At 40.9% G+C, this 12,185-nt stretch overlaps 1 protein-coding gene across 1 annotated transcript in view; it reads left to right on the forward strand.

The window, feature by feature from the left end:
- slc2a9l2 (solute carrier family 2 member 9, like 2) overlaps nt 1–12,185 on the forward strand; it is a 165,606-nt gene that overhangs the window by 63,687 nt on the left and 89,734 nt on the right. Inside the window, exons 6-7 of the mRNA XM_076293121.1 lie at nt 901–1,088; nt 6,648–6,758. Of these exons, the coding sequence (XP_076149236.1) occupies nt 901–1,088; nt 6,648–6,758 (299 nt within the window). The remainder of the gene's footprint in view (nt 1–900; nt 1,089–6,647; nt 6,759–12,185) is intronic.

Consider the following 12,185-nt stretch of genomic DNA (forward strand, 5'->3'; position numbering starts at 1 on the left):
ACACACACACACACACACACACACACACATATCACTCAAGATGCATGCTGTCCCCTCACGTAAGAAAATAATGGAAAATACCCCCTTCTGTTGCTCCCCTCATAATCAGCAATACCGGGAGCTGTCACTTATTGCCCCATGCTCCCCATGTAATTTGATTTTAGCGCCTCTAATCCTCACTGTTCTCCAGATAGACAGCGGTGTGGTGTCGAGCGCATATGCAAATGCAGACGGTAATTAACACACAGATCTGCTGCTGGCGCTACTCAGGGTTTGATTTGACAGAAGGGCTAGCAGCAGGGGTGTAAACCAGGAAAGTGCAATGCAGCAGAGGGTTGTGACGCACCCTCGATAGAAGTGTACGAACTTTCTCGCTATCCAGAAACTAACTTACAGTAATGACCTTTGTTGAGGATATAGAGCAGATAGGCTGTCCTTATCTCTTGAGTTTCAAAGACTTTCACACTTTGTTTCAAGGTTCTTTGGAAACAATGGAAGTTCAGATGCAATGTGTGGAATGGAAGTTCAGTATTTCAGAACAATATTCTTGTCTGTGTCTGTGTCTGTGAGTTTGTATTTCTTTTTCAGCAGGCTAACATAACATCGACGGTGCAAATCAAGGGAACTTTCTGACTTTGAGGTCTTTTTAGAGCATAACTTTTTAGAACACAGATTCTGTTTGCTTTGGTTTCCAACTCTGGTTGCAATCCATTGATCTGACCAATCTGTGTTTTTGTGTATGTGTGTGTGTGTGTGTGTGTGTGTGTGTGTGTGTGTTGTTTGTGTATGTGTGTGTGTGTGTGTGTGTGTGTGTGTGTGTGTGTGTGTTGTTTGTGTATGTGTGTGTGTGTGTGTGTGTGTGTGTGTGTGTGTGTGTGTGTTTCCATGTGTGTGTATCAGCGTTCCAGGCTTTTCTTGGCAAGAAGGACGTGTCGCAGGAAATTGAGGAGGTCCACGCTGAGGGCAGGACCCAGAACACAATCGTGGCGGCGTCGCCCCTTGACCTTTTCCGGAACCGCAGCCTCCGCTGGCAGGTCATCACTGTCGTTGTCACCATGGCATGCTACCAGCTGTGCGGCCTTAATGCGGTGAGTGCCAGACTGCACTGGGGGGGGGGGGAGAGGGGCAGGGAAAAACACTCAGCCAGTGGAAGGTGCTGAGGACTTGACACAAAAACCTTTATGTCAGTTCTGTCTCTTCCGCCTCGTATATTCCTCTAGAATATGTCACTGCTCTTAACAAGATGCAACCTCAGATCAATTGTATTCACAGTTGACTTGCAATACAATACCTCACATTATGCACATCCTTTATGCTATAAATAAGAGATATGGAGCAACAGTATTGTCCTTTGCTTGGACTATGATTGATGCTCTGAGATCTGAGAAGACGTTGTTCAAGAGCCCCTCTGTGGAGTAATTGTAATGTATCACCTATCTTCAGTCTGCACAGGTTACAGTATGTGTGGAATATCAATGAGTGTGATGTATGATGGTGATGCGTAATTCAGTGGTCTGCATGTGAAGCCATCTGTACTGTTATCTTGTCCACCTGCCATCTTCTCTATCTGCCGGGCTGCACATCAGTACCTTTGTACTGTCAGTCACACAAATTAGTATTATTATTTTCAATTTGATTGCAACTTATTTACTCTTACATAAACACTTAGAAAAAGAGATAAAATCATATATTAAATGTGAATATGTGAAGTATTACAAATAGCAAACTGAATCATATAAAACAATGGTAACACTTTATTTTAAGGTTCACATGTTAGCCACCAATACATACCTAATTAATACCTGTATTAGTGACTTGTAAGGCATGTGTTAGGCAACATTAACCATTTGTTAGGTGTGTATTCACAAATTTCTTGTTCATGACGAATTAGGCCTTTATTATTGATATAATCTTAATAATGACCTTGTAAGCCTTGATCTCTACATACTAATTAGTAGTAAGTACCAAAATAGAATATGCATAACCTACTTGTATACTGTCTGAATAAATCCCAAATAGTAGGAGAACAGTTGTAGAATAAGCAAGTGTATGGCTCAACCTCATTGCTGCATTTCACTGCCCAGGTTGCTGTGTGAAATATCACTTAATAACTGGGAGATTGGCTCCCATTCTAAAGTGGAAACTGGTTCCTTGGTAGCAAGCACATTATCATCAGTAATACCTCTGCAGAATGTACTTATTATTTTATTAGTGATTAATTTTTCGCTATGCACTCCACTTTTATTAAACCTGCGGCGTCCAGGGATGTGGCAATTAACGACATAAGGTGTGGTCTTTTGCATGATCCAAAAATCAGTATCTTGCACCCTTTTTCATCTTACACAAGAAAAACCTGGTCTATAGCGAACGGTGCATTTAAAGCAAAGCTGAAGACGCACTGTTACAAGATGTAAGCACCCCTTAGCAACCAGTCCCAAACAACTCCTCTGCAGGATAAATATCCTTAGGATTTTTATTCAGTCTTTCGAACATTATTGGGGTACGTTTTGCTTTTTCAGGCTACGTTTTCAATTGTAACCCCTTGTCAGTCAATAATGAAAGAAAATAACTGTCTAGAACTGTTTTGCCGTTGACTATGTGATCACAGTGGAGGTAGTTTCACTCTGCCTATCAGCTCAAATAATAGCTGAGCGCAGAATGCATGTAGGCTATACTCTGCTAGTCATACACAGGTTTTAGTAAAACAAGTGGCCTACTAGTGGAATTGTGCAAGCAGATTACTTCAAATGTGCCGCTGACTAACAAAATACCGACAGGGCTGTTTGATGTTGCGCTGCTGGCTCTTAAAGAGATTGACAGATGTCACTCATTGGTTTAAAGGATATTACGCCCAAAACATACCCATGACTGATTAAGAAACATAAATACAATCGTTTTGCGCTCAGCGTTTGATCACAAAATCACACCATTAAATTTGCAAATATAGACTGGACACGCCTTAAATGTCTTTAAACTTTGCGCCTGACCAGACATTTCAGATCGCCCTGAAGATAGGGCCCTGAATCTCTCCTAAACTACGGCTTACATGTCTCACCAGAGAATGCAGTCTAGTGAGGGATGAATTGGAGACGAGGAAATGATTAGTAGGAAGTAATTCTTGAAGCCAAACAATATCATCTCACTATTGTATGTAATATTTTGTTTGTGTTCCAAAACAGTGTAATCTTGAAAACCTGCCTGTCCTTATCTTTACACATACACATTTTGCTTGTAGGCATCCTTTTGACACGCTGTCAAAAGTGCAATGGCTATTGATTATCCTGTTGTTACGCTGAAGAGATAGCGTATAGCTGTGTTGCTCTGAGCCGAAACCCTGACCATTTTGAAGGGGTTTGTGAGCGCATAAATTGGCCCCCTCACAGTGCCAAGGCAATTTTCAGTCATCACCCCAGAGCAGACTGCATCTCCTTCTCCTGTGTGCGTCATAACATTATGATAATGGAATGCTATCTGTGCTGTGCCACCACAAACCAAGACTGACAGACCCAATCACAAGCACATTTCCCATCCAGGTCTAATGCTCAGTCAGTGGCACTGACATTATATTCATCTGCCTTTCATTTCAGCTCTGAGAAATGTTTTGATTTTGTCAACTATTAGGCTCTCTACTGAGTATGTGCATGTATGTGTATATGCATGTGCGTATGTGTTTATGTGTTTGTGCCGAGACAGAGAGACAGAGAGAGAGAGAGAGAGAGAGAGAGAGAGAGAGAGAGAGAGCAGGAGACTGACAGAAAGGTGGAAAAGGAAGAGCAGAATGATGAAAAGTAGAAGAGTGCGAGTGCATTTGAATGATACATTAATTTGCAGAGGGTATTATGAATTTACATAAAGATCTGAAAGAGTTTTTCTCCCCTGCAGTGTACCGTAATCGAGGTTCCATTCAGTTGAAGTCAGCAGATAGGTGATGGGTACATCTCTGATATATGCAGGGTGGTGTGATGGAAACAATACCTTCTCACTGAAAACAAAATGTTGACTTTAGTAGTCAGGTATAATTTATTTTATTAAATCATGCGTTTTTGCAAGTATAAACTCTAAAATTCAATTCGATAAGTATGGCTGCTTGTAAAACTCATGCATCATCTTTGCTGTATGGGCTTGGACAAGGGCGTAGGTTTGGTCTGAGCTTTGGTGGGGACACTACCCTCTAACACCCCCCCCCCCCCCCCCCCGCCCGAAAAAAAAAAAAAAAACTCAACTCTTTCACCAGCCACTATAGATATATAAAATGATTGCTACTGTCCAACTATATCCATGATTAAAATGTGCTACTGTTCAACTTGATCTAACTACACTGTGTAGCCTACATAATATGATTTTATGTAGGCTACAGATATGTATTTATATATTTATATATGGCTATATTTAACATTTATTTTCTATTTGGTCTGTTATGAAATCATGCCTATTTAAGCACAGCTCAGTTTTAAGAAACTTAAATACATGCATGCTTAGCATTTTGTGAAAAGAAATCATTACGGCTACATTGACAAACTCTTAACCGTGAGCTGCCTGTATATTCTCTGATTGTAATATTTACAGATATCTAGGCGATGTAAGCACAGCTCAGTTTTAAGAAATGCAGCCGAAAGACCATGTTGAATTTTTCTATAATTTATTTAAAAAACGGATTACTCTGGAACAGCTAACTATACACGGGAATGCATTACACCTTTGTGTTTGGTAAGGTCTGCTGTTTATTCTGATATATGGTTTGTCATGTGTTGCGTGAAGAGTGTGTAGGCCTAGCTACGATATTCCACCGAGACGAATGGATGTGGAGATGGGCGCAGAGAATAATTATTAAATCTCTTGAAGTTATTTTTCTCACGAACTGTTTATCACAGCAAACAGTGGCTAGCTAGCACCGTTTAAAAGCTGAGAAAAGGCTCTTTCATGTGACGCATGTGTGATGAGTAGCCTACTTCTCGAGGAGTTCAACATAGAATGTGTGAATTTGGACGCACTTCATGCTTGTAGTGAAGTAAAGTAAACTTCAAATCAGCGCGATTTACCCTTATAGGCTACTGCAGATTACAAGATCTGTACGAGATGATCCACAGCACTGAAGTGAGAAATGATTTAACTCTTTTTTCCCCATTTCAACCTGAATATTGGTGGGGACATTTCAGTCGTAATTTGATATTGGTGTGGACACGTACTTCGGTCCTCACGCAAATCTACGCCCCTGGGCTTGGACCAGCTGCTACTAAAGATTGGTGAAGTTTGTTTGTTTCGTCTATGCAAAATGGTGGTTCACCTGGTACATCTGCACCACAAAATGACCTGCAACTACTCAAAGATCTCTACTTGTACAAAAAAAGTCGATAGAGAGATAGCTCAAATTGCAATTAAGACCTTCTCAAACCACCTGTGCTATTTGACAGCAGAGCTTGTACCATGCTCTGTTCAGTGAGAGAGTGCAGACATTCACTAAGCAGGCTATGGTGGATAGATTGCTGAGCTTCCCAAAGGCTGCTACCCCCCAGGAACAGGACAGGAACAGACTACAGCAAACCATGCTTTCCAAGTCTACCAGAGGAAGCTGTGGCCCTCAAACTGGAAAACTTCATAGGTGAAGACTCGTGGCTGTTCTTTGCAGCTTTTGATATATTTGATGAACATCTGCTCTCAACACCAGTGTCACAATGGGATGGCTTGACACCTTACGAGAGGATAAAGGCAACACTTACAAACTTCATTGTGACAAATGATGTGGCAGAGCGTGGGGTTAAACTAGCCCATGAGAAAGTTGGTTCTGCCACAATAGAAGAGAGATTCCAGAACATTGTGCAAGTTGTAGCAAAAGACAGAGTAATGGTTCCAAATTTGAGACGGCCACATAGAAAATAGACATTGAGAATTTGCTTTTTAACATTTCACTTGTATCTTCAGTTGTATTGAAAACAGGTAATCCAGCATCATTATAATGGGGGCTAGCATATGCATAGGCACATTAGGCAGCACTGATAGAATGCTAGTGACACCCTAAAATAAACCTCCAAATATTTTTAGACATTCTAGACATACTGTCTACAGTATCTAAGATATTTGGTATACTCTATAAGGTGCCATAATGTTTCATGAAAAGTGATCGAAATGTTGTCATATAAGTTGTAAAATAGCGGCTTTTTCCATAACTTTGAGCTCCTGGTGCCACCATTAAACTTTTGAATTTTGTCAAAATATTTCACCCAGTGTGTTTTCTTACCAAAAGGAACATAAAAACAAAAATGCATCATGATCGAAGGAACTTTTCATTTTTAGGGGGCAACTGATGCACCCTAATGTACAACAACAGTAATCAACATTACTACCAATAATGAACAGTTTGAAGTATTTATATAGCCTAAGCCTACATAAAAATAATGATAATAGTAATAGACTAAATAGTTTTATCCGAATACCGGTAATAGCAAATCTTCACAGTAATAACAATACATATGTTGTCTTGTTCTTGTTAATGGTCTGTAACATGCTGTGACATTTAAATTTCCTTGGGATATATAAAGCTAATCTCATATAATGCACAGATAGTATACTTCATACATTGTTACATTGAACCGTGTTTCATGTTTCATCATGCATTTTGAGTGTTTAACATTGTGTTCCTCTTTTGACAGATTTGGTATTACACCAATGGAATTTTCACAGACGCGGGCTTCAAGAAAGAATTGATTCCTTACATCACCCTCTCAACAGGAGGCATTGAAACCTTGGCTGCAATCGTGTCCGTAAGTAACAATAACACCAAAAACACAAAAGAAAACTTTTTCCACGTACAGATGTCATTCTTGCTTTGGTTAGCGAATGATTACTATAGCAATATGGTATTCTTAACCAAGTAACACCGAAACCAACTTGAACTGTCAAGAAGAGAAAAAAAATATTGTAGTTACTTGTGGCAGCATGTTTAAAATCCCTGACCGCACCTCATGATAATGTCTTGTTCATTAACAGTAGCAGGAAGTAAGACTTTCCAAAATGGTAAGGCTTTAGAGAAACCCAGCAATGGCTCATTACTGGGGCTAAAGTGCCTCATTATGCTGCTGTTCTACTCTGTTCAGTATGATTCAGTTCGTGTCTCGGCATGTGTGATTAAAAACAAAAAAACCTCACTGTTCTAACGGAGTTACCATCTAGTGAGCATTTCTGAGTTTGACACCAATCCTTCGTGACTCAGTCATTTAAGAGACGATTTCCGCTCAGCCTCCCCAGACTCTGGTTACACCATCCCTCGGAGCTGCGTTTGTCTCCCTTGTACCACAGTCATTTTAATCACTGTGGGCCTTTGAGAGCCCTCACTGGACGATAAGGCCACTCCTCCCTTGTGGGAATGACCCTTGCATTTTCAACTGAGAAGGTCATCTGCATAGGAGCCCTCTTCAACCCCTCCTCCATCTTATTTTCCTCGGGGGCCAGAGGGGGACAGGCTCCCATACCCTCTGGTGATCATTAAAGGTATTTCAAAGGAGGCTTGAAGAGAAATACTTTTTTTTTTGCTCTTCCCATCAGCCAATTGGATCTCAGGTCACTGGGGGAGACCCAAGGAGTATAATTATTTGTTTTTAATTTAAAAAATGAGCTTCTCCCAGGGGCCCTTCATTGTATTGGTGCCTCGCCGTGTCTATTTTTGATAGCCGTTAAAAGCAGGATATGCTGAATGTGCTGAAATCATTTGCTAATTTTTTGCAAAGTTGTTCTTAGATAACAGGCAGAGAGCCATCAAGCATTAATGTAACCTCTCGTTGTCTCTCCCTCTCGTTCCCCAAAGTGTATCGCAGGATGTAGGAAGTGAAAATGAAAAAGAAATATTCATGAACCCTTATTGGATATTCCCTTTATTTGGTTGCAGAAATGTGTGAAATCTCCATGTTTATCTGTGCGATGGAGTGTGCTGCTCTTTCCATTGACTGACTGTGGTGATATTCTCTTGCGGGACTTCCATTCATTGATATCAATTGAGCTGAATTAGTTATATATAGAGGAGGGCTTAATTAAACTTGACAAGGAAAGCGTGCCACTTGTCATGTGAATTGTATAGAATTTATAGTGTACCACCAGTGGGACTAAATACAATGATTACTGTAAGTAGAGTACATTGCTACTGTTACTGTTTATATGAATGACCTGGAGCCGGTTCCCCGATAACGCTCACTCTTAGCGCGCTAAGAAGACTCAAAAGATATATCTTACCAAAGTTGTTTGTGTTCCCCGAAGTGTCCCTTAGGAAGCTTCTTAACACGCTGCTTCTTACGTTCGACGTCACAAAGGCGCTGTCCCAAGTGAAGGTGCTGAATTAGTTGGCATCGATTGCTCAGGAATCGATTTTCTACTTCACGTGAAGGTGCATGACGGCGTTAAGAAACACAACACTTTCTATTCAAATGAAACATTCCTCAAATTATTCCAGTAACATTTATTTTAACATAGTTTAAGTTATCAGTAAAATATAAACTATTAACTAAATTATCAAATTGTCAGTAATAGGTTCACACGATATGTTGTGACGGGTAGACTAACCGGGTAGGCCTATCCCTCGCTAATCATCCACCCTCCTTATCCCGTTGTGCCACTTGTGCCGCTTCTTGACATGGATTTAACAACTTCTTAAAATTATGTAATACACTTTTATATTAATGGTAAGGTACCTTACAATTATAATTGATAGGCAAGCAGCTGCAGTTACTTCTGTTTAATGCGGTATTGATAGATAGATAGATAGATAGATAGATAGATAGATAGATAGATACTTTATTGATCCCCAGGGGAAATTCAAGGTTCAAATTAAAAAAAATGATTGCCATTGGTTAATGTTTTCAATAAAAAGCAACCATTTAGAGGCAAATTCTTTGCCAGCTTTTAATGATCAAAAGTGATTGCCAATTTGAACGCTTTAATGACATTACGAAATAGCCTAGCCTAGGCTTACCATCATATTAGTTCTGATGCCAAATAAAGTAAACTTCATAAATAGGCCTGCATCCATTGCGAACATATTTTATTATTAGTCTTAAAATGTCCATAACATAAAATCATCGTTGAGCCACAACATCATCAACATACTGTACCATAGTTTGACTTGTACTGCGCTGCGCTGATTAAAGACTGCTGCACAGTGGCGGCGACTAGCGCCTTGAGAGCTCAAACAACGCTAAGAGAGAGCTACGAATGGTCCAGACCAACCTTACGAAAGTGTGACCTACAGAAGATATACTTAGCGTACGAACGTGTCGGGAATCATGCCATAACGTTAAGAGAGAGGTTAAGGAATAGGTTAAGAACTACTTAGCGATAAGAACGTTTTTGGGGAACCGGCCCCAGACCAACCTTACGAACGTGTGACTTACAGAAGATATACTTAGCGTAGGAACGTGTCGGGAATCGTGCCATAACGTTAAGAGAGAGGTAAAGGAATAGGTTAAGAACTATTTAGCGATAAGAACGTTTTGTGGAACCGGCCCCTGTTCAGTATGTTAGCTGTTGATGCCCAAGTGTTGTATTTACAATTTAATAAAATGTAATAAATATGTATAATATACGTGGTATGTGAATACAGCTAATGTTGAATATGCCCCAGGCCATCAGACAGCTGCTTAGAATGTTAGTGTTGGAAAACACTGCCAAAAAAACCCACCTTTTAAATGACATATTAAGAAAATTATTTTACATATTAAGAAATGATAATTGTTACCTGGAGGCTACTCGGTAGGGATTGTCACTGGGTAGATATTGGCGTGTGAGAAGTTTTTGACATATGGAAAGGCCAGTTTGTGTTGTGTGAACCACTTATGTTGGAATGTGTTTTCATCTTAAATTAATTGATAGTGTTAGTGATTTCCTAGACTTGCAGCACGATGAGAAACAGAAGCCAATTCCAATATTAATTTATTAACGCAGCAGGCAGGCCACTGGTGTCTCTGTCTCCCCTTTCTTGAATTTCCCCTGGAGATCAATAAAGTATCTATCTATCTATCTATCTATCTATCTATCTATCTTATAGATTAGTAGTTAGCATGTCTTCCATCCAATGCTGACAGATACAGGTTGTCCAAAATGCAGTAGAAACACAAACCCACCCCAGGCACGCACACATGGCATTTTCACTGGAAATATTGGTTCCATACAGAGAACATTCATCCAACCTTACAATATCACAGACATTTGCATTGATACTATTTTCAGCTTGAGCACAGATATAGAGGGATTGACCTTGAGCTTTCCTTGAGGTAGAGTTATTTTTTTACTTGCTGGGTTCCTACTGGGCTACACTGGGGGGATGACATGAAAATAACGGACTTAGCAGAGGTGGAATCGGCTCCACCTTATTTTCTGAGCTCAGTTTCGATGTCTAAATAATTGAAAAAGGTCAAAGTTTGCTGAAGGTGTGTATTGTGATGTTGTGAAGGTGTGTGTGTGTGTGTGTGTGTGTGTGTGTGTGTGTCTTTGCATTCTGGCCTATTCGTGTGTGCATTATTTATCTATCTCATTTTATGATGATCGGCTTTCTGTCAGCACTGACATTTTACAGCTCTCACACACCTTCACACATCTCCCACCGTGCCCGCTCCTTATTGGAGGGTGTGTGTGGGGAGCCTGAGAGCCACGCGTGGGGCGTGGGGTCGGCGCAGAGGGGCTTGTGTCCCAGCGCCTGTGAGACGCGTGCGGTGGGGATGAAAGAGCCTGCCGGCCCTGGGGAGTCCGCACGTGCGTCACCGGCCGCCACTCCACAGCTCCACCAGTGAGTCCCCCGCTGCGTAAGAAAGCGCGCGTGTGTGTGTGTGTGCGTGTGTGTGCGTGTGTGTGTCTGTGCGCTCCACAGCTCCACCAGTGAGTCCCCCGCTGCGTAAGAAAGCACACAGAGGTGGAGACACCACAGAGACTGAGGGATTTTAGGAGGAGTGGGGTGGGGGGGGGGTGTTGGGTTTATATTCCTGATACACACACACACCACATAACACACAATTGTCATACTTCACACTACCACTACATGTGTCTGTTTGTGTGTGTGTGTGTGTGTGTGTGCGCGGGCGTGTGTGCGTGCGTGTGTCTGTCTGTGTGTGTGTGTGCGCGTGTGTCTGTGCGTGTGTGTGTCTGTGTCAAGGATTAAAGTTCTCCGTCGTAGGACGGATTTCCACCAATTTGATTTTAGAAATGTCATATTTGAGATCGATGCAGATCCGATGAGAAAAAAAAAATAGGAGGGGGGGGGGACTGTCACCTTTGCTTTTCCTTTTTTAAGGCAACTACAAATATTAGGTAAATGTTTAAGACCTAATAGTGTTCTTGAGAACTTTCTGTGTCTCAATCAGTGACCGCTCAAGACGATAGCCTACGTCAGCCATGAGTTTCGCTTTGTTTATGTTGTACACTTGTCTTGAGCGTTTGCTTAAAAAAAAGAACACGTATGGAGGACTATAACGGTCTAAAAGTTGGATTATAGTGACACAATCGAGACAGCTGATGAGGTTGGCCAATCCGTTTAACTTTTTTGGATATGAGAAGAAGCGTCTGTGTTCTTTCCGTGCATCAATGTAGACAATTTCTTACTATCGCGAACTCTTGTCAGGGGAGGTCAGTTTTTAATCAATGCAACTAACATTATGTGTAAAGCGACGCAATATAAACCGTAGCCTATGCAATTTATTATCACGTCTATTATGACAACAATGTTTTTCACAATTTGCGACGGAAGGTTTTGACTGAGCGTGTTAACATAAAATAATAATAATATTGTCATAATCGCGAACTGTCGAGTAAGGGGGTCAGTCGTGTTTGTGACGCACAGACAGCCTTGTAGCCTATTTTGCTTAGGCCTCACTTTTAACGACAGTAGGTTGTGAGTGTATGTTGACAAAAAATAATCATGCAATTAAAATAGTCAACTTAAAACTTTGCTATAAAATATTATTAATTTATAGCACAAAACCATAACCAGTAGGCCTACCGAACCTCGCATATTAGCGTCATGATTTGTGTGCGTCTATTTGGCAAGGCCACTATAGCTGTCATGGATGCGTGGTTGCTAAAGGAAGGCAGGTGTCAAAAGTTAAAAAAAATAAATGGAGATGGGCAGCTGTTGGAAACGGAGGAGAACTAACAAGCCATGGTGTAAAGAAATTAAAGTGCCAGGGGTTTGCTTTTGCGCGGTTCGCTGCAAG

Source organism: Alosa pseudoharengus, unplaced genomic scaffold (genome assembly GCF_046254945.1).
Source record: "Alosa pseudoharengus isolate Yale_2024_CS ecotype anadromous, Long Island Sound unplaced genomic scaffold, YU_APseudo_1.1 YU_APseudo_1.1_scf_19, whole genome shotgun sequence".
In the NCBI taxonomy this organism is placed as follows: Eukaryota; Metazoa; Chordata; class Actinopteri; order Clupeiformes; family Clupeidae; genus Alosa; species Alosa pseudoharengus.